This window comes from Hippocampus zosterae, chromosome 15, assembly GCF_025434085.1.
Source record: "Hippocampus zosterae strain Florida chromosome 15, ASM2543408v3, whole genome shotgun sequence".
NCBI classification, from domain to species: Eukaryota; Metazoa; Chordata; class Actinopteri; order Syngnathiformes; family Syngnathidae; genus Hippocampus; species Hippocampus zosterae.
The window spans coordinates 4,403,412-4,426,681 of record NC_067465.1 but is presented as its reverse complement, the minus strand read 5'-3'; the positions used below and the strand labels follow the sequence as shown (position 1 = coordinate 4,426,681).

The window sequence follows — 23,270 nt, the reverse complement described above, 5'->3', positions numbered from 1 at the left end:
TAGAGCACTTTCAAACAGCTATCGCTGCATACAAAGTGCTGTACATGGAGCAATTTAACATGCACAATAAACAGTAAGACAAATTGATAATAAAGGCAGTATAAGGCGTATATATATATATATATATATATATATGACTGTTACATTCATTCATATATATATATATATATATATATATATATATATATATATATATATATGCAGACTTTCTTCTACCGACAGCTTCTGAGGTGCCTAAACTTTTCTCATTTTCTCAAAATCCACCTGACGAGCCAGGATGCAGCGCCATCTACAGATATCCGTTTGTAAATACAAACCAGAATTTCACAGGCTAGCTGGGCGAATCCGTGTTCCGCACCTACCCGTTGATAAAAATACCTTCTCCACACATCCAATATGTACGTCGGGTGGATTAACGAACGTCCACGGTGAGCAAAAAAAATGTTTGCTTGACTTCCGAATATAAAGACGTTCCACTTTTGTGGTTCCGCTGTAAAGTGATTCCCCAAATGCCTTATTGCAGTGCATTACTTTTGAGAAAAGACTCAGTGGAGTCTATGAATTAAGCCGTTAGATCGAGATGAACTCGGATGTTCCTGCACGTCTCTTTGGTAATTGATTCAAGCGTTGTTAAAGGAAGAGCACCCGGAATTTGTGCTGCATCCGCATTCATTCATTGCAAATTGTGCTGGATTTATTCGCTGCGTGAGCTTCTCCAGGTTTTGAACATTGTATCTGTGTAGCTGCTACACCAGATGTCAGGTCTCGTCTCCATTTACACACACACGAAGCTCATTTGCATTGCAACGAGAAGGTCTCTTTTTTTGGCTGCTCCTCGTTTGCGCTCATCATCTAACTGTAGTAAAGCTAACATGAGAAGGCAAGCCTGTTACATTTTTTAACACCGTTTCTGTCCTTTCAAGGAAAGAATACAAAATGGACAGTCAATCCGCGAACAGGGGGAAAAAAAATCTTTGAGAAACTTGTTTTCCCCCAATATTGCGTTTTTATTCTCATATTTGGCCATTTTACCAATTAGAATGGTTTTGATTTTGGTGAGATATGATCACAGTTTCACCACAATTTAGGGACTGTCTCAAAAGAAAAAAAAAGAAAAAAGAAAAAAATAGAAAAAAATATTGTGGTCTAAGTCCAACCATCCGTCAAGTCTATCAATTTATAAAACGCAATTTACTTTCCGAATCTTCTGTCTGAATTTCACTTTCTGATCATTTTGGGTGGGGGGCGGAGCCTGCTGTAATGGGCGTGGCCATTGGATGAATCAGGAAAAGTGCCGAGTGCAATATATGGATGCTTGTTTTCAGCAGCTAATAGTGTCCTTTCGCAACATTGATTTTCACGTGCCGCCGGTGGGTCTGGAATGAGTTCATACGTGAATTCACAAACAGCAAACCGCAAAGGTGTATTCCAAAGAGAAGCGAGGCCATTGTTGGGTTTGAAATGAAGGCGCTGCCCAGACTGTAAACAGTGTGCAGTCCTATAACTCAGCAGCTACAGATGGAGCAATGATCTCTTCGGGCAAGTCAGGGACACACAGCGTGCTCGCGCCGCATTGCCTTCTTTCTTTGAAACACAACAGTATGCAACAAGACCGGGAAGAGTGTGGCTCGTCTGTTGTGCTCTACCCAGGGGCGTGCGCGTCTATGTTTGCCGGCACCATCTCCCTCTCGTCGGGTTGCGCTATCAACAACTTGTGAGCAAATGGTGCACAGCAGGCGCCGTGCCATTGAGTCTCTGGGAAGAAAGTGTAATTGTTTGGGTAATTCTGCGCTAATAACAACATCGCTTTGGGAGGCCTTTCGCCCATTGTGGGAGTTGGGAGAGGTGCAACAAGCCCGCTGGCCCAGGTGAGGACTAATTGACATCCAGACAACAGTGCCGATTGATCTGCCATTTGCTTTGTCTACATACCTTCCTCTCTCAGCTCTCTGCAAAGTCGTAAATAGCGTAAATAGTCGTCTGATAAGGCTGTTTGCCAACTCTCAGAGGAGCCACGGTGTGTACTTTCACGGGAGCCTTCAGAATTGGTGCGGCACGGTGAGGTTTTTGTTCTTGCAATGCAAAATTTAAGATCAAACCACAATTTAAAGATCTTAAATCAAGGCAAAAATTGCCTTTTTTTGTGGCAGGCAGTTTTGTGAAAGAGAAGGTCACTTTGTGCACTTGTTTTCCTTTAAAATATTCATAAAAAAAAAACAATAAAAATACATTAGTGAAAACCCCTCGTAGTAGGTAAATGATTCTAAAGAAAAAGAAGCATTTGAACATGGTTCTGTCTGTGTTACCGTGGCCAGTGAGCAGCATAATGTCCATTAAAGTGAAGATGATTCCAATGGTGAAAGATGATTTCAGATACGGTTGTTATGAGTTACTGAAAAAAAAAACCCTCAACTAATAATCGCATTGCTAATAATAATGGGGAAAATTGATGGTTGTATTATTTGGCTGCAACAGGCAGAGATGCTTTTGATTCGGTCTCAACTGGGTTGTGATCTAAAGAAAAACAGGATGTTTTGATGCGAGCTGAGCGATAATTAAAATCAATCGGCTAAATTTCTGCTTACTCCGACACTGGCACTGAAAGAGGAGTGAAGAATGTCAAAATTCTGACATCACATCAAACTGCATCCAATTTGCTACATCTCGGCATTCGCATACAAATCCTGAGGGAATTCCACTTTGTTCTGATTTCACTTTTTTTTTGTTTTTTTTTTGTGAACTGTGAATTCATTGACATTGTCGTGCATGAAATATAATGAGTGTTTCCTGACTTTGCAGAAACGCTTATGGACAGTCGCTGGGCGACAACAGAGCTGGCCTGGACTACATTCCCAGAAAGTGGGGTGAGCATATGTTTGCCTGTGTTTCGTGGCCACACCCACTCCGTTTATTCCCCCCCCCCCCTTTAACAACATTTGTTCCATTTGCTCGTTAATAGAGCCCCGAGCGTTTTGAGTAGCACACCTCCTACTGTTTTATTGCTCTGTTTTTGCAGCGTGTGTTTGCTTTTCTGGGATACTCAAAACGCAAATCAGAAACGCGCTGCGTGACATTGCGAGCGGAGCAATTGCAGAGTTTCAGTATTTTAGAGAAAAAAAAAAGAAAGAAAAGCCAAAAGCTTGATGAGCCCCGCGCAATCTGTGCATCGTGTTCTCTAAACAAGCCGATGTGCAAACATGCAGAAAAACCACAGCAAATCCCCACAGTGTGTCGGACCTACAAGGAAGAATTGGGCGGGAAAGAACCCCCCCCTCCCCCCTCCCCTAACTCCCTCATAATTCCAATGTAAAAGAAATAAGACTACAACTGGGACTGTTACATTCATTCATTCATCTTCCGAGCCGCTTGATCCTCACTAGGGTTGCAGGGGGTGCTGGAGCCTATCCCAGCCGTCTTCGGGCAGTAGGCGGGGGACACCCTGAATCGGTTGCCAGCCAATCGCAGGGCACACAGAAACGAACAACCATTCGCACTCACACTCACAGGGACAATTTAGAGTCTTCAATCAGCCTGCCACGTATGTTTTTGGAATGTGGGAGGAAACCGGAGCACCCGGAGAAAACCCACGCAGGCCCGGGGAGAACATGCAAACTCCACACAGGAAAGTCGGAGCTGGAATCGAACCCGGTACCTCTGTGAAGCCGACGTGCTAACCACTGGACTACCGGGCCGCCCCGGGACTGTTACATGACAGAGGAAATAAAATCTTGCCTATTTTAAACAAAAACGTCAAAATCATAAAACAACAGTTGAGATTTTTGGAATGTTTTGAGAATAAAAAAGCCTTTTTTTTCTTGAAGCTCTCCATCCACTTTACCGCCGGTTCTCCGTTCTACACCCATCACTGCTCAATCAACCACCTTTTGAATTTGCTGACCCCCCTTTATCTATGAAACAATCATTTCACAAGACCGCACCCTATATTTGCTCTGTGCTCACTATCCATAACACCACCCGCAATCTGTTCTGGCAGTTCTGTTAACCTCCTTGTTCCCTAAATCCGTACCGGAATTGGGTAATGTTCTGCTCCAAATGACTAGAAGTGTGATGAGGATGAGCATTTTTTTTTTCCAATGACACAAGAAAATACTTAGACTAAAGTTAGAATGCGACTGCTTTAAACGTGCGCAAACATGCCAATGAATCAAAGAAAAAAATCCCCATCGTTTTGAAGAACCGCTAGGAATCGTGGAGTGCCTGATAATTCAAATCCGAGAGGGTATTTGAGTCCAAAATGAAGGTGTTCTGTTGATATGCCCTGGATGAGCGCTGGGAAAATGAAGCAACATGAATTTGACCCGAGGGCTAACAGCCTGACAGACCTCCCCCCGCTCCTGGCCATTGTCATTTGTCTTCACTACGTGAGCGCAAAGTCAGTCAATGGAAATGCTGGGTTTCCATGGAAACGATCTTGAGTAGCAAAGGCTCCCTCCTTTTTGCTAAAAAGGGCAGTCTGAGCGTACTGGTAAATCCCCCCGCCCCACCCACCCAACCAGGCCGCTTGTCCGCCGAGCCCATACACTCAGGGACCTGCAATTATCATATTTGTCAGGTAGTGCATCAACGTGTTGCTGGTGATTTATGACGACAAACGCTGACTCCCGGGCTCATCGCGTGGGAATAAATTGCACAGCGGCTCAGAGACGTGAGATGACTTATGCAGTATTTTCTTGCTGTGGAAATAATCAACCTCTGCAAGCTCATTTGTTATGGAAACGAAGCATTCGGTCCGTCTGGGAATTGGGGAGGGTAAGAAAATTAAAAAAACTGATTGACTGCCATGAGGTGGTTTGCTTAATGGACTGTACATTTATTGACTAACTGGGCCATTAATCAGACTCTAATGTTAGTTACCATACGTTAATATGCAGAGGAGCCGCTATTCGTCAACTTTAGATGACATTGACAGTCCGAATCATAAAATATCAAACGCATAAATACTTCACCTTGTAACACAGCTATACGTAAATAATTACCAGATAAGTGATCATTTGAGCACGTGGTAGTGCACAAACGATATTCTGGGTGAGGTCATAGCTCACAGGAAGGCTGAAGGCTACCAAAGCACGGCATTGCATTTAAATTATTATTTATAAATGTGTGTGTATGCGTGTAACAGGGCCAGTACAAAAAAAAAACTTACTGTATGATTCATTCATTCATCTTCCGAGCCGCTTGATCCTCACTAGGGTCGCGGGGGGTGCTGGAGCCTATCCCAGCTGTCTTCGGGCAGTAGGCGGGGGACACCCTGAATCGGTTGCCAGCCAATCGCAGGGCACACAGAAACGAACAACCATCCACGCTCACACTCACACCTAGGGACAATTTAGAGTGTTCAATCAGCCTGCCACGCATGTTTTTGGAATGTGGGAGGAAACCGGAGCACCCGGAGAAAACCCACGCAGGCCCGGGGAGAACATGCAAACTCCACACAGGGAGGCCGGAGCTGGAATCGAACCCGGTACCTCTGCACTGTGAAGCCGACGTGCTAACCACTGGACTACCCCTGATCGATATAATTAAAGACACTTATACTCAAAATTCCCAATGCTTTTATTTTGCATTTAGGTTTGAAGGAACAAAAAAAGTTTGGCGCATAGACCAAAAAGGTGCTACTGCCTTATTTATTCAAAAATGTACTACACTATATATTCAAGAGTACTATTTTCTTTTTTTTTTTCTCAAAAACGCATTCCAAAGATTGTTGTTTTGGGGATTAATGGCATTTACATTCATTTCAATGGTGCAAGAAGACTTGAGATCTGAGTGTGAGCGATGGAACAAACTAAATCTCACTAAATGTCATATTTTCATACAATATAATATATCACACAATCCAAAATATACGTTAGAGTTAATTTGAAATCGCCCCTGTGTTTAAATCTACGACGCAGTTGATTTTAAAAGCAAATGAACAAACAGGATTAAACGAGGATGAAACAAGAGATTTTTTTTATTTTTTTACTTATAAAAGGGACTTTGTGGGCACCCTGCATAATACACATAATTTTTCCTCCAAATGTGGACACCACATTTGCACTATAAATGCAAAACAACCGTGTTTTTACAATTGACGATCGGTCCCCAGATGTGTTTGTCAAGTAGCGGGCGTGCTCGGAAATGCGTTTTAATGAGAAAATGTGTTTTTCTATCAATAGTCTGCACGTAATGAATAGAATTTGCAGACCGATTCTTGCAATTCGCATCTTGTTTGGCTGCAAATGATTCCTCACGGCGCGTACCCGACACAATGTGGGCTGTGCCTTTTTTCTATATCAGATGTCATTTCTCACTTTTGAATGCGCTCACGCTTGGCCGCTTTGTATCGGGCGGCTCTATGTTTAATAGAACTCCGTATTATTAATTAAAACGCAACCGATAAGCACCTATCTGCTGTGGCTCAGTTGTCGGCAAATGAGAAATAGACCCGCGGTCCAATTAAAATGAGCCCATTTAAACGTGCGCCGTGTCATCATCAACCCCCCCCCCCCCCCCCACCACCACCGCCTTCCTTTGTCACACTGCGTGTTTTTTTTTTAAATCCCACAGTGGGAAGAAGTGAGTGGCTATGATGACTCCATGAGCCCCATCAGAACCTACCAGGTGTGTAATGTCCGACAGCCCAACCAGAACAATTGGCTCAGGACGGACTATATCCCCCGCAGGGGTGTACTTCGCGTCTACGTGGAGCTCAAATTCTCCGTGCGCGACTGTGCCAGCATCCCCAACATCCCCGGCTCCTGCAAAGAGACCTTTAATCTGTTTTACTACGAGTCTGACGGGGACACGGCCACGGACACCACCCCCCTGTGGAGGGAGAACCCTTATGTGAAAGTGGATACGATCGCCCCCGATGAGAGTTTCTCTCTCCTGGAAGCTGGCAGGATCAACACCAAAGTGCGCAGCTTCGGCCCCCTGTCCAAGTCGGGCTTCTTCTTGGCCTTCCAGGACCTGGGAGCCTGCATGTCACTGATCTCGGTCCGGGTGTTCTTCAAAAAGTGCTCCACCACCATCGCTAATTTTGCCGTCTTCCCTGAGACCGCCACGGGGGCGGAAGCCACTTCCTTGGTCATTGCGCCGGGGGCCTGCGTGACAAACGCTATGGAGATGTCCGTCCCGTTGAAGCTCTACTGCAACGGTGACGGAGAGTGGATGGTTCCGGTGGGCGCGTGCACCTGCGTCGCTGGCTACGAACCCTCCGCCGATCGCGCCCAATGCCAAGGTATGTACGGCTTGCATCCGTTTCACTCGCTTTGACATTTGTCGGCGCTAAAAATATGACAAATGTCATTCATTCAACGGCCATTTTAACAATAAAAACATGGACACATGCGCCAATGAAGTGAAATGGAATCATATATGGAATCATATATCATATATACGAGTTGAGACTTGGAATTGCTAACGGACTCGATTGCCCGCAAATTTATTAGCCGACACAAAATCCAAATCCGAGCAATCTTTAATGATCAATTGACTGATGATTTTGCTCCTCCCTCGTACCGAATGTGACATTTCAACCATTATTGAACCAAAGCTGCTTAATATTTCCCTCCCCGCCCGCAAGTCACCCCAGTTTTTGCCCTCTCGGCATGTATTGTGCGGCTCCTGAATGGAGGTGAAGGAGGGTAGAGAGTATGAATTAATGAGGTGTTGCCGAAAGGAGCGGCATACAAATACAGTGAGAGCGGGACACGAGGGAGGGGGGGGGGGGGGGGGGGGGGAGAGGGAGATTGGATGTTGGAGGTCCACAGATGAGAGGGAGAGATATTAGCCGACGAGGGAACGTGTGAATTGCCAAACATGGGACCGGAACAGCAGCCAAGAATGAACAAAATGAAGGGAAAAAAAAGAGGGCGTGGCTTAAATGCTGTGGGATGCAAAAGCATTCCCGTCTGTCTCACCTGGGCTGAGAAACGGCATCGAACGCGTGGCGGAGATATTTATCGTGACCATTTGGCGGCTCAAGGTTAAAAGCTTGCCGCCACTGCCTGATAAAAAGCTCTCCGGGGGGGGTTGCGACGAGGAAGTGTAATTTCCTCGGCGGCCTCCTGTTAGTTAATCTACAGCCAGGCACACTCATTAACACCATTCGGAGAAACGTGAGCCAACGCGGCCACGCTAGCGTTCGTCACTCCGGCGTTTTACTTGTTGCTTTAGTGCGGGTGACGCTCTCAAGGCAAAACGCTCGAGGGGGGGTGGGGTCTCAAAACATCCGGGCAAACTTTTGACCACGCTCACAACTCAAAATACTGTCTCTCAAATCAAATCCATTTTGAGACGATTAACAGGTTTTCTGATTCTTATTCTTACTAACGGCGATGTCCTTGGAATTTGAGCGTTGTGCTTTGAGCCGGACAATTTTTTTTTTGAGGTGTGTAACCCAGAAGGCCTGATGCAAGCAGCCCGCAGCGGGGGGAGGAGTGGGACTTGACAGCTATATGGCAGTATACTATATTGCTCCAGATATTTGCAAAATTGACGGAACAGAGCCGTACACCGTTTAATTTCTTCCTGATGGTTGTAGACCAAATAAATGGTTCCCGCGCAGTTTTTTTTTTTAATTGAAGTACGAAAATGACTCAAAAGACCCGAGGGGCAATTCAAGCAGGGACGTGCCGGGAATAAAATGTGACCGTGCGGCATCTGCATCTTGTGTCAAGTAGTCAATAGACGAGAGAACGGATCATGATTGCGGTCACAGGTGTAAGTATGAAGGGATGCCGGGATGCCGAAAATGAAAAATGGATTAATTTTAGTTTGATTTCACTTTTCGCTGTGTTCTCTACGAAACGCAGGGAATAATCGAGTGGAGGAAACGTCGGTGTATCAAAAAGTGGTGGGTCATCATTGCTCTGGAGGGGGTTCATGGATTGAATTAGGACAGTGGCGGCCATTCAACAACTTCTCCAAAGAGGCCACGGAAAGTGAAAACAAATAACCGAGAGCCATAAATCAGATCAGAGCGTGCGGAACCCGAAGGCCGGTCGCGAGGCAGCAATTCTGCACCGTCACTTAGCGACTTTTTTTTTTTTTATTGCGCCATTTTCCAGCTACAAAGAGAGGCTCTTAGCTGCAAGGATTATTCTAAAAGCGCCATTGTTGAGAATTAGCCCCGCAACTTGAGTTCAAACCCAAAAAGCACTTGAGCCGACCAGTTAATCACTCACCGGTTGGATTTCATGAGGCCTCATGCTGACAGGGCAGATGTTTGCCAGAGACCCAGCCCACTTTTACACCACCGCTTTGGAATGTGGCAAAAGGGGCTGCCGAGGCTAATTCGTCCACATCTTTTACCACTAATCCCCCTTGATCAGAACCCTTCTTCAGTCTTGTCTTCATATGGTTTACATTTTACAATTCCGGCGAGATTTAGCATCAAAGGTAATCCGGTAGATCTTTTCACCGTGACGTCACGTTTGCTTCCGGGCGGCTTTCTCCGCCAGAACCGCGACTAAACAAACCCTCCGGTGTCATTTGATGAAGGAAGAGTGTTTTGAAAAACAAGGTTGTTTTGAAACACTTCTGATACTCAATTTGAATGAATATCAAGTTTTATAAAGGATCGTCGGAGATAGGACAAGACAAGACACTTCTGGCTACCAACAATAGGCACTTTATTGGTCCCACACAGAAATGATAACACAGTTCAAACAAGTTGTATGAAGCTAAAGAACTCTTACCGTATTCCATTAGGGTGGAGAGCCAACACCCTTAGCAGAGTGAGCTTCAATACGAGCTGGGCGTTCGTACGCTAACCCACAGCGGACTCTGCTGAAGTCATCAAAGCAGGCTCCAGAGTCCATCTCTGAAATTGCTTAGGCAAGCAAGTCACCAAGTCATGCAATCATCTCAAAGCAGGTTCAAGAGTTTTTCTCTGAGAAGATATACATTGATTAAAGAAAACATCACAAAATATCTTAATATACCAAAGGTTCATGGCTTGTACCACCATAATATGAGCAGGTGAAGTGTCAGTCAGCTGTTACGTCAGCACGGATCACCACCGTGAAGCGCGGTGCTCGGGAGGCCGTCGTCCAACCCGATCGTTTGTGCCCGTGTGTGAATGCGATCACATTCACCAAATTTGCGCCACAACTTAGACCTGCTTCCAGTTGGTCAAAAGTTTAGTTTCTACCTGATTTTTAGGCGTGCCAAGGGACGTGTAAAAGAAAAAGCTCTCGGTCTGCTGGAACGCGTTCTGCCAAATTCCCAAACGAGCTCAACCAGGCTTGCATCGAACTGAAAATCGCGGCAGTTTTTACGACAAGCACACATGCACGAAAATGGAGTTATCGTGTTGAAACGTTTTATTGAAACTCAAAAAGCGGTGAAAAACTTACCTGTCAAGAAACCAGGTGGCTGAAGACAGCTGGGTTTGTACTGTAGTACCCTCACGAGGATAAGTGAGTGCGGGGATTGGCTGGTTTTCCTCCTGGAGGCATGGGAGCTTGAAAATCCAAATTCGAGGCAAAAGATGTGGTTGAAGAGGGCTGGTTTTTTTTCATAATGACAATTTTAACAAGTATTGGGGGAAAAAAATGATCTTTCAATTTTTTTTTCTCAAACTCACCATTTCAAGTCGATCACTTTTCCACCCTGGCACCTAACAAAGGTTATTTAGTTTCCCTTATAACTCTTGTCAGTTAATTTGCGTCTCGGCGTCGCTTCAAACACAGCGCTGATTTATAGGCTAATTATGAGAGAGCTCTGTATGCATTTGGAGGCTTGATGGTATCCTGAGAGCTGCGGGCTGATGGATAGGTTTAGGGTGTATCCGTCCCCTCCGAGGCATTCTCCATCTCTTGTTTGTCTGAAAACACCAATCTCCTGTCAGCGGTCTATCTTCTTCTTCTTTATCCCGTTGTTTCCTCCTCTTCAACATTAAATTTCAGTGTCATCCAAGCTTCGAGAGATTAATGTCACCTATAAAAGGAGGGGGGGGGGGAAGCAAGACCAGATGCAAATACAAAGATAAGGTTTTCTTAAATGTGGCCCATTTCTCACTCATGTTCCGATGTCTCCGTAAATACCGAGCGTCATCAGTGCGCTGTTTTGTTCACCGACAGGTGTGACATCTACTTGTCGTTAGCGTGACGTTACTCCTTTTTCTCTCTGATTGCTTTCTTTATTTCTCTTCCATCGGTGGCAAAAGTACTGCAACTCTGTCGTATAGCTACGAATGCTAAAAATAAATAAATACGAGTAGCTTAAAAGGGGGGGGGGGGGTCACTCTGGTAATAGTCAAAGTACTAAAGAAGCTCCAACAGATTCTCCTGTACTTAGGTAAAAGTACAAATGAATGTTCACTGCCAGTTACACACATAACATATTTGGTGAGTGAGCACAACGGGGAGGGGTTGGGGGGTGGGGGGGACTGCACACAAATTTGTTTCCTTCTTTTATTGACTTAGGTGACCAAGAAGACAAAAAAAACGCCACATGTTCTTTGGGAGTGAGCTAGCATTGGCTCATCTTTGATGTTAGCAAAACAATGTGACCGCAAGCTAACGTTGTGATCTGGCTCACCAAACATACTGAAAAAAAAACCTCTTGTTGTTTTCTCAACTCAAGTAAAATACAGGCATCTGGAAAAAAAAGTCCAGTAACAAATAATTGTTACTTCCCAACTCTTGATTTCATCTTCTCTCTCATCCAGCTTGCATCGCCGGGACTTTCAAATCCAAATTCGGTGACGGCTCCTGTATCGCGTGTCCGTCCAACAGTCGCACCGGTGCCCGAGGAGCCAGTGTTTGTCCCTGCCAAAGTGGGTTCTACCGCGCCGATAGCGACCCACCTGACACCGCCTGCACCAGTAAGTCATCCCGCATTGAAAACCCTCCAAATAAATGCTGCTTGGGCTTTACGTCTTTTGACAAGAGCGTTTGCCATTATCTTCGTCCCGAACCCTTTTTGCGCCATGAAACAGTTTCACCGAAAGCACGAGTTTGATTGACCAGCAGTGAAGTTCTTCTCGGCCCATTATCGCCCATCACCTTTTGCCGACAAACCCGCAGCTTCACTTTGCGCCATCACCATCGTTTCTCGCCGCCGCGAGCCCCACGGTCCCGCTGGCATGAATATTTCAAGACTAGAATAGCCCAAGTTAGTGAGGCTAACTGCTATTCTTATCTACAACCCGCATATTTTCCTACTCTCAGAACCGCGCGGACAGCGCGGCACGTATAGCGACGGCGTCGCCTTCTTGGGCCGGACATTTTGCTGCTCCTCAAAGCGTTATTGTCCGAATGCGGATGGGAGAGTGAAAAACTGTCATTGTAAATTGACAAATTGACAAATTATAAGACAAGATGAAAATACACGAAACACCGTGTAATTCGAGGTTAATCGACTTCAAGCATGAGTAAAACCAAATCATAGACTAATCAAGTGCGTAGAGCAGGCATGTCCAAAGTCCGGCCCGCGGGCCAAATCCGGCCCGTGGTCGAATTTCATCCGGCCCTCGGCCCCCGTCATAAAATCAGTGCCGTCTGGCCCGCAGGTTGGGCGCAATGGAACACGTGTTGCATTGTCTGAGGTCTCGTAGACTGGCGAGTGATGTTTCATAGAGTACTGCTTCCCTCTAGTGGCTAAATGAGTAATAGCATTCACTAAATGAGTAATAGCATTTAGACACCAGAGGGCATCACTCACGAGTTAACAAGACATGACTCCGTGTTTATATTGACTGATATGTCATATTTCAAATTCCTGTTTCAAATGAACCAAAAGAAATTCTTAAGATTGTTGAAATTAAAATAAAAATGGAAATGTGAAACAGACTGGCTTACTAAAATTTGTTGAACAATATTGTTGTTCAATGTAAAGAATGTCAGCCAAGGTCGGCCCCCCGACATTTTACCACATAAAATCTGGCCCCCTTGGCAAAAAGTTTGGACACCCCTGGCGTAGAGCGATCGTCTCGGGTGTATAGCGTATTTTTCTAAAATTCTTCCAAGCCGTCTTTTATTACTCCTCCTGCATAAAAAGAAGAACCTAATATGCACATTTGTTATCATATAATAATACATAAGCAAACGTGTGCTATGACAGTAGCAAGTTTTACCCTTTTTATTTGCTTGCTGCTCCTAATGTGATCTGATGTACAGTCCATATCAGTGGCGGGTGGACAAAGCTCTTAGCCCGGCGATGGCGCTGATGGAGAGTGACATGAGCTGCCTCGACTGTGTAAAAATCACTCCCGGGGGGGGGGGGGCTTTCCACACGTTAAATGACACACACGGCCCCGCAAATGTCCTCCCCAGATCCCTGTCGCGGGAACACTGTGCACTCTTGACGCTGACCAGCAAGACACACACGGGCAGGAACTCGGGCGGCACCTCCTCCGACTAAACACACACACACTAAACACACAAACACACACACACACACACACACACACGCAGGCCTGACACTTGTGTCCCTGTGGCCTGGCAGAGCTTGTGTGCCAGCCTGTCCTTTGTGTGGTGTTGCACAAACGAGGTTAAGCCAGCCGGCAGCTCGGGCTCAGCGTGCGTTTCCGTCGGGCGTCCAATTAGAAGAGGCTCCACTCTGAACCGTCTCGTTCTAATTAGAAAGGACGAGGGCGAGGGAAACGTGGCTGAGGGCGAAGTTAGCGGATGGCCGGTTGAGACGAGGATTCGCTCGCTACTCCTCTCGACTTCTTTGGGCTCTGCGGTGACTCAGTTCATCCTTCTGACAGCAGATACATCAGAGTATTTTACTACCGCGCAATATGAATATAAATGGCTGGTTCTCAGAAAGTCTGCTCCAACCAGATGGTCAAACGCTGCCCCGCTTTTTTTTTTCTTTCTATTTACAATAAATCACCATATTTCACTGCCTACAATATTGCAGACATACTGCAGCGATAAAAGAAACTGCTTAAGCGAGATTTGCGCTGTTGTTTGTGTTTGAATGCATTTTGTATGGTGGGGAAAAAAAAAACAAAACCCCCACCGCAAGCAACTTCCTCTTTGTGACATGCCAGCACGCTCGTGTAATTTAGAGCCCTTTGTGCCTTTAAAATGTTTCCTTAGCTGTCCACTTACCACTCACAATGGACTAATGTCCTGTATTGTATTCTCTCACTGGAATAACTTTATTTCGTTGAACCGAAAGTTCAATGCGTTCTGTGCAAAATACAATGTTCATTTTTCACAAACTCTTTTTTTCCTCTCTGTCTTACAACATAGTAATTATTGAGTAGTTACTGTTGTATATGTGACTTTCTCCATGTACAGCACTTTGTATGCAGCGATGGCTGTTTGAAAGTGGTCTATAAATACAGTTTAGTTGAGTCAACGTGGGGGTCCAGCTTCATTGCCATCACACCTTCAATAAAATAGATCGGCAAATAATTTCCCACAATATTTTCAGTTGGTCTAAAGCAGGGGTGCCCAAACTTTTTGGATCGAATCTACTTTTCGATCAACTAACCTCACGGGATCTACCCTTACCGGCGCGCGCACGCACACACACACACACAAATTTAAGATTTACCTGCTTTATTTTATTTTTTAAATATTTTTTTTTTTGTGAAAATGAGACTGATAAGATGATTAGTGTGCAGTGTATATTAACACAAAAATATATTACTAACATGTACAAAGACACACAAATGTTTGTTTTTTTTCTCCTCGGATCTACTTGGGACCTGCCTTAGATCTACCGATAGATCAGGATCTACCTAATGGGCACCCCTGGTCTAAAGTCTAAATACTCCTCTCAAATGTCCGTTTTGTGTGCTCTATAAATAATGCTGTATTGTATTCTATTTAAAAAATGAATTTAAAAAAAAAAGCTAATCACGCAGGCGGACAACCAGTTCGCCAGGTCACCATTGTGCCATATTTGCTGCACTTAACTCATTCACTACCAAAGACGTTTTTAAACGTCTTTTCAGACTTGGCCCACTGGCCCACTTGGCTGGCACTGAATGAGTTAAAAGATGTCCGTCTGCGTTCAACGCGTGTATTCAATGCCTCGGAAATGATATTTTTTTTAAATCCTCTCGCCTTGTCGATGCTTGAAATGCTGCGCATGTAATCTATACATCCCCCGTGTCATTTCATCATTGACCCGAGTTTTGAACATCTTGCAGCAATCCCGTCGGCTCCCCGCAATGTCATTTCCAGTGTGAATGAGACCTCGCTGTCCCTGGAATGGGAGGAACCCGAAGACGGCGGTGGCAGGAATGACCTGGTGTATAACGTGGTGTGTAAGAAGTGCCTGCGGGACCGCAGCCCGTGCACGCGCTGCGACGACAACGTGGACATCTCCCCTCGAAGGCTGGGGCTGCGGCAGAGGAAGGTCGTGGTGAGGAATCTGCAGGCTCACACCCGCTACAGCTTTGAAGTGCAAGCGGTCAACGGTGTCTCCGGGAAGAACCCCACCTCGCCGCGTTACTCCACAGTCAACATCACCACCAACCAGGCCGGTTAGTAGACCCCGTCAATGACGCTTCCGCGTGTGTCCGCAAACCAAGTTAATTCATAGGCCTCCCCCCCGCGATCAATATCACTTAAAAGCTCAATGAAAGAGGCAGTTTATCGGATCCTACGCTCAGTCCATGTCAATGAGTTTCTTAATGATCTCGTAGCGGGGGCGGGGGGGATTCCCGGCCACGTGACCTGACTTTAGTCACTCATGAAATTGTCGGATTTGGGACTCGACTTGCTTGATTTTTTTGCCGCAGTAAATTGGGACTTAGGGCGGCCCGGTAGTCCAGTGGTTAGCACGTCGGCTTGACAGTGCAGGGGTACCGGGTTCGATTCCAGCTCCGGCCTCCCTGTGTGGAGTTTGCATGTTCTCCCCGGGCCTGCGTGGGTTTTCTCCGGGTGCTCCGGTTTCCTCCCACATTCCAAAAACATGCATGGCAGGCTGATTGAACACTCTAAATTGTGCCTAGGTGTGAGTGTGAGCGTGGATGGTTGTTCGTTTCTGTGTGCCCTGCGATTGGCTGGCAACCGATTCAGGGTGTCCCCCGCCTACTGCCCGAAGACAGCTGGGACCCTCCAGCACCCCCGCGACCCTAGTGAGGATCAAGCGGCTCGGAAGATGAATGAATGAATAAATTGGGACTTGCTTGAAACGATTTTTATGGTCGCACACAGTTTGCCTTGTCACCACCAAAATCTTCATTTCTTTAAAATTGTTGTCGAAAGTCTCCTGAACGCCTCCGTGGCGAGGCGTTGCGGGCATGTCCGACTCGGGGGAGGAATGCGTAGGGGCTTCCCTCCTTCAGCTCCCGATCCTCCGACCTGAACATGGATAACCGGAACGCAATGGATAAAACTGACCGTTGAGAAATGAGCTTTTGCAACACTATGCGATTGAATCTCACCTCTGTCGATTCACAGTAAAAACCGTCTTAAAAAATAAAAATAAAAATGTAGAGGTACAGTAGATGGATTAAATGCCAAGAAAATGATCTCTCTGCTCTCAACCAATGTCACCTTCATACGTCTTGGCCCAGCCAACTTTTCATCACCTTTCACACACTGTAATCACTTAAATCAGCCCACACTTAATCCACTTTACTGCGGTTAATGGAACGCAGACAATGGCTGCGAGATGAGTCACTTTTTCGGCTTCATCAAGCCATGCGGCCGATGTGAAACACGCACCATTTCTTCGACCTTTACTGCCGGAGAGTTGGGCCTATTAAATTTCTACTTTGATTCAATTTGTAAGATCCTACTGTAAAGTTTGGTTTGAAGGCAGGTGAGCATGAGCCAAAAGTAGGCCTTGAGAGGCAAAGTGTCTTTTTCAGCTCAGGTGAAGCTGACTGACAAAAAGAAACAAAAAAAAACCAAACTAACAAATATCACATTGGAGAGATTTGTGTCATTCTTCAAAATAATGAAGCAACTCCACCCCCCCCCCCTTTTTTTTTTAATCATCATATATTTTTGCTGCAGCACCGTCCGCAGTCCCAACAGTCCATCTGATGCGTTCCACCGCAGACACTCTGAGTCTATCATGGTTGCCTCCGGAGAAACCTAACGGGGTCATTCTGGACTACGAGATTAAATACCACGAAAGGGTGAGTTGGCGACTTCATCTTTTGCGGATGCTGGGAAATACAATCTTCTAGTGCTGCGTGTGAGGGAGTCATTTGTATTGATGGAGGGGCCTCGGCAGCTCCTGCAATGTTGAGTCGTCGGTATTGATCAAGTTCCTGGCAAGGGCCCTTTAGGTTTAATGTGTTCCTTTTATGACCTCCAACGGTTTAAACGACCTTCATATTGCAGAAAAATTCTCGACGGGAGTGTTCGCTTGCATGATGATGATGTCTGTTTAACTAGGGGAGACTTTTATTTTCACATTAACAACACTGAAAGTTGCCAACGGGAATTTTCCGGGTTCTACGCTAAAGTCATAACGATATTATGGACTTTAGTCTGAAAAGTCAAATTAATGTCAATTGATGGGACAATGGCGGCCCGGTAGTCCAGTGGTTAGCACGTCGGCTTCACAGTGCAGAGGTACCGGGTTCGATTCCAGCTCCGGCCTCCCTGTGTGGAGTTTGCATGTTCTCCCTGGGCCTGCGTGGGTTTTCTCCGGGTGCTCCGGTTTCCTCCCACATTCCAAAAACATGCGTGGCAGGCTGATTGAACACTCTAAATTGTCCCGAGGTGTGAGTGTGAGCGTGGATGGTTGTTCGTCTATGTGTGCACTGCGATTGGCTGGCAACCGATTCAGGGTGTCCCCCGCCTACTGCCCGGAGACGGCTGGGATGGGCTCCAGCACCCCCCGCGACCCTAGTGAGGATCAAGCGGTACAGAAGATGAATGAATGAATGAATGATGGGACAATTATATTTGATTTTGTGGAGTGAAAAAAATGCTCGGGTAAGCATTTTGATGACTTTTTAGACGATACGGTACTCTTTCAAAATTCACATTTTCACAGGGAGCTCGACCTGAAATACCCCAAGATGCCTCCAAAGCCTCGTCTAAATAGGAAGTGGTGTCAAGGAAGTATGATGACATTGTGTTTCGACTAACGAACAATGCTTGTTTGCTTAGCCCAGGTTGTTAGATTGCAGTCGACGCTGCGCGGACCTCCTCCTATTGCATCGGTGTTGTTGCTCTGAGAATAGGCTGTTCTAAACATTTATAGAGGGGAGCGTCAATTACTCACAGCAGGGCTCGGTCCAGTGAATAGCCATTTTAAATTCAAAACGTGACCGTCGTCAATTCTCCCGCGTCGTCATGCTTCTACAACACAATCGTAAGAAAAATATCCTTCCTTGTGATCGCTAAACATCAACCGTCACATCTTGCAGGGCCAGGCTATGTCACACACGGTAACGTCCCAGCACAGCTCAGCCAAGGTGGAGGGGCTGAGGGCCGCCACGCCCTACGTTGTGCAGGTGCGAGCTCGCACTGTCGCAGGATACGGTCGCTACAGCAACCCCATGGACATCAGCACCAGCCTGCACAGTAAGACCTCGGTTTATCTCTGCCGTGATCCGTTGCTATGACGGTTTTAGAGCCTCGTGGTTTTTAATGGCTTCTGATACCCGGGTGGTACGCAACACTGTCTAATCTCCGCAGCCACGCTTTGACCGGTTCTCATTTGTGTCTTTTGTGTGATCCGGTCCAGGTGATCCTCAGAAGTCTGTGCAGGATCAGCTGCCTCTCATCATCGGTTCCGCCTCTGCAGGGTTGGTGGTCATTGTTGCCATGGTGGTAATTGCTGTTGTCTGCCTCAAGTAAGTGCGCAGCACTGACAACGTGAACTACATGTTTCATTTAGTTAATTGGAGCCTGAATAAAGGGGCTGATTAATTGCTTCCATGCCTTCAGAGGTGGAGATAATACTCTGTACTTAAATTGAAGTACCTTTTAAAAAAACAAACAAAGATAAAGCCTCTGGCATACGTTGGGAGTTGTAATTCAACTCCTGTATTTAAAATAGGGGGTCAGGGGTGGATGTTTGAAGACTCGTAGCCATGGATATTCCGCAATAGTTTCAGCAGAGCACCAAATGTAATAGTGTGAGTGCACGGCGGTGTTCTCGCTGCGGGTGTGCCCTTGAATGGCCGAGAATGTTTGAAACCTTCTCTCTGGTGACTTGTATATTCAAATGAAATTTGAGTTACACGACAGCTGACTTTGTCAATGATCATTTTACAAATGGTTGACCGACTTGTAAAATCTTCTAATCAACATCTTTCATCCAGCGCATGCCTTCAGAGTGAATCTCCACTTAACCTTCAAGAATGGAGCCAGTATTGAAGCAAATACGGCCGTTCATTTATCTGATGGCGATTAAAATTAACAGCTGGAAAAAGTCGAGACGGATTTTTACGTGACTTTGTTTACAGGAAGCAGCGCAGTGGCTCGGAGCTGGAGTACACGGAGAAACTGCAGCAGTACAGTAAGTTTATGTGTTCTGCAGTTCTGCTTAATCGGTCATGCCTGGACTGTTAAGTACCCGATTCAATAAAGTCACCTGACCCGGCAGGAAACAAGTTTTGCATTTGCACAATTCCTCCCATTCCATCTGGACACCATTTTGCTGCGTGTTGTACATTAATTGAGTCAGGGTGCCCTTTCAACATTTAACTCAGAGACCGCAAATTAATTGGGATTCTGGCCGGACAACAACGCAAGTCTTTCTTTTCATCACCAAGCTTGGGCTGATTTTTTTTTTTAGTCTGTGAGAGTCATGTGCCCAACACAGCGGTACTTTCAACCTCGAATCAGTACTTCACAATCTGTAAAATGAACCACAAAAAAAAGTATTCCATTTTAAAACTGGAGAATGCAATTTCTGAAGAAAATGCGTGTGACTGCTGAAAAGCTGACTGGTGGGGAGAAAAAAAAAACAACCTAACTGAAAAACTGTTGAACATCTCAGTTTCTCCAGGTGTAAAAGTGTACATCGACCCTTTCACCTACGAGGACCCCAATGACGCCATCCACGAGTTTGCGAAGGAAATCGACATTTCCTGCATAAAGATTGAAGAAGTCATCGGTGCAGGTGAATAGCTCTGCTGCCTTTGTCCGAAAGGGACGACCAAAAACGAGTCGCGTTCATGAATGATTTATCTGAACAGGAATGTGCCATCAAGCCCTCGGGTTTGTTCTGTGTGATGGGCTTGAAGGCAGGAAAAAAAAAGGACTTTGGATTCTGTGCGTGTATTGCGGCGACATATGCGGGTGGGAATGGGCGGATTGAGGTGAAAATCCCTCTCAACCTGTTTTCGTTTCTCTACGGCACCTCTGAATGACAGTGTGATCGACTATTATTCCTTCATGGTGGTTTTTTTTGTTGTTTTTGTTTTTCCTTCTCCTTGTCTCTGCTTTTTTTGTCTATGTTTGGACTCAGGCACCACAAGCACAACACCCAAATTCCTCACCCGTCCACATTGTCCCAACACCACTCCCAGATTGCACACTCCATCACGACCGATCACCCCTTGGCTCCCTGACATCTTTACCCTTTGACCACTTACCTGAGTTGCCTCTCCGGTTTTGCGGTGGCGGGGCGGGCCATGCATTTGGTGTCTGGGCCTTTAATTTTGTCACATCAAACTAAAAAACAAACAAAGAAGACAGAAAGGGCCTTTCAGGGTAAAATAATTATTTACAGATGTGCAACTACTTTTTACATGGTGTTCGCGGTTCACTCCACAAACTGCGTCATTTTTCCTTATGATAACGCACACTTTCTCTGTTTATATACAGTACACACACACACGCACTTGGTTTGTGTGTGAGGAGCCTAAACTTCTCTGACGTGCAACATATTGGCATTTCTCTCCCTCATAATCCACATGACAAACCGAGATTCACCGCCTAATCCTTATCTTTGACTCAAAAACTGTGCTGAACTCAAATCCAAAGCAGTGCAACACCACCATCTACAGGCATCTCTTTGTAATTACAGTGCTTTACAAACCTGCATTTCATAGACAAGCTGAAAGCAGTGCAACACCACCATCTACAGGCATCTCTTTGTAATTACAGTGCTTTACAAACCTGCATTTCATAGACAAGCTGGGCGAAACCCTCTTCCATGCTTCGTGCCTACCCACTGAAAAATGTTCTCGATGACCAATATACCAATGTAAACCAATAGCAATGAATGAGCTAAACGTACTACTCACAACTACTCACGCATCTTGTTCGTCGAAGTTGGCTGTAACAAGTTTTGATCTGACCGCCCAATCAGAGGAAGAATTTGTCATTTGACTGGCTCGCCATTTCCATTTTTTGACACCCCCCTAACACACTCATACACAGTTAGGCACTGACCTCACTCAAAATCATCCAAGTTCACTCCCTTCATATGGTCTCCAGCCCCCTTCCTCCTTTTCTTTCCTGAACTCACTAGACCCTTTTCCCTCATGGCCCTCACCTCCTCCCTTCGTCCCCCGCACCCCTTTTTGGCCACGCCCCTTGTATCACTCCAGGTGAGTTCGGCGAGGTGTGTCGTGGACGGCTAAAGCAGGCCGGCCGCAGGGAGATGGTGGTGGCCATCAAGACCCTGAAAGCGGGCTACACGGAGCGCCAGAGGCGGGACTTCCTGGCCGAGGCGTCCATCATGGGCCAATTCGACCATCCCAACGTCATCCGGCTGGAGGGCGTGCTGACGCGCAGCTGCCCCGTCCTCATCATCACAGAATTCATGGAGAATGGCGCGCTTGATTCCTTCCTGCGGGTAAGCCTGATGGCAAGTGCTCACCACATCACATCCAATTAAAAAAGAGAGAGGCACTATGAGTCGCCATATAGGTCAAAGGTAGCCTCTCACACTCAGGATTTTTAAAAAAAAAAACCTAAAACTAAAAAATTTGGGTGAGTTGATTGAGAGGAATTTAGTGGAAGGTTTTTTTTGGGTGGCTTAGTGAGAGATTACAGTGTGTGTGAAAGATTTTCTGGTGAGTGTGAGGGGTTTTTTTGGTCTATATGTGTGTGTTCAAGGTTTTGTTGTTGAGTATGAGATGTTTTTTAGGGTCGTATGAATTTTTTGGGTGAGGTGTGTAAATCCCTTTTTTGGGTACATTTGACACATGTATTGGTGTGTGGGAGAGTTTTTTTTGGTGTGATTTTTTTTTTTTATGTGAGCGTTTCTTTGTTGCGTGCAAAAGGTATGGAATTTGATGTTTTGATGTCGGAGGTTATTTATTTCGAGAGAACATTTCCTTGGTGAATCTGAGAGCCTAATCTTGTTTCCCCTCTCGAGGAACATCTCTCAAAACATGCCAAAATGGCAGTCTTCCACGACACCCCCCCCCCGGGTTATCGGGATGTGTTCCGCTTCATAAAACAGCCCGAGGCAATGACTTGCTGAGTGATAGAGATGAAATGTGCAATGTGTAACGTTTGTCGGCAGGCACGGTGTCTCTGCTTAACGCTCTGATGCTGGCACCTTTTTCCTCAAGCACGCTAACTCCAGGTGGAAAACTGTTGCGTTTGAATGCCTGCTTCAGTGTATTCCCGGAGTCTTTACGTGACTACAGAGTACGTTAGCGATCAGAGTCCTTCGCTTTGCGCCGCCCCCGCAACGTGCCGAACAAAGACGGGATGAGAAATGAGGCGTCGCATATTACATTTGCGACTGTGCGGGGCTATTACGTGCCGTTTACATTTGATAAAAAGGCATGGTTGAGCTGAGAGAAGACTTTTAGAATAAAAGGGGTTTCTTCATATTTTTGGTGAATCTGTATTCTGACCTTTAATGACCTTTTTTCCCGTTACATACAGCATTTCCACTAAACATGCGTGTTACACACAGACACAAAATCTGGAGTTGAAGGCTGTTTCCAAGTGCCAACTTTACATCATCCGCAAATGGAGATCTTGCAGTTCCGCCATGTAGAAACTACACCTCTCCTACTACTTCAATATCAAGTCGGTTGTTCAAAAAAGAGTAGTCCACCAATTCACAAGTTCTGACAGTAAAATTTCCATCATTAAATTCATTTCTGTCTTGACTTCCTCCCATCTTTCCTGACCGTTTCAAACCATTCCAACGTGAATATATTCAGCTAAATCAGGACTTTTGCCCAATTGCGGAATTTTCCCAATAAAAATCGGCACTTGACAATTACATCGACGCCAATAAGTTGTCTGCGGCAAGCGCCCTCAACGTCATTTTATGACTTTTAAATTCCTGCGTGGGTCCAGCCGAGCGAGCCGCAAGACATTTATTACACCCACACGCTTCACCATCACTTGGCGAGCTGTATAATTAATCAGCCGCAGCACGTTAAATGGCATGTAAACACG

The 23,270-nt window shown here is 45.7% G+C and overlaps 1 protein-coding gene across 2 annotated transcripts in view; it reads left to right on the top strand.

Annotated features, from left to right (window-relative positions):
• Nucleotides 1-23,270, top strand: part of ephb3a (eph receptor B3a) — a 42,668-nt gene that overhangs the window by 7,212 nt on the left and 12,186 nt on the right. Inside the window, exons 2-11 of one of the 2 annotated variants that reach the window (XM_052087617.1) lie at nt 2,800-2,864; nt 6,571-7,243; nt 11,681-11,836; nt 15,125-15,460; nt 16,944-17,068; nt 18,314-18,470; nt 18,634-18,742; nt 19,358-19,410; nt 19,894-20,016; nt 21,452-21,699. In XM_052087617.1, the coding sequence (XP_051943577.1) occupies nt 2,800-2,864; nt 6,571-7,243; nt 11,681-11,836; nt 15,125-15,460; nt 16,944-17,068; nt 18,314-18,470; nt 18,634-18,742; nt 19,358-19,410; nt 19,894-20,016; nt 21,452-21,699 (2,045 nt within the window). Of the gene's footprint in view, nt 1-2,799; nt 2,865-6,570; nt 7,244-11,680; nt 11,837-15,124; nt 15,461-16,943; nt 17,069-18,313; nt 18,471-18,633; nt 18,743-19,357; nt 19,411-19,893; nt 20,017-20,364; nt 20,632-21,451; nt 21,700-23,270 lie in introns of those variants that run through there. The other variant, XM_052087618.1, reaches the window with a different exon arrangement.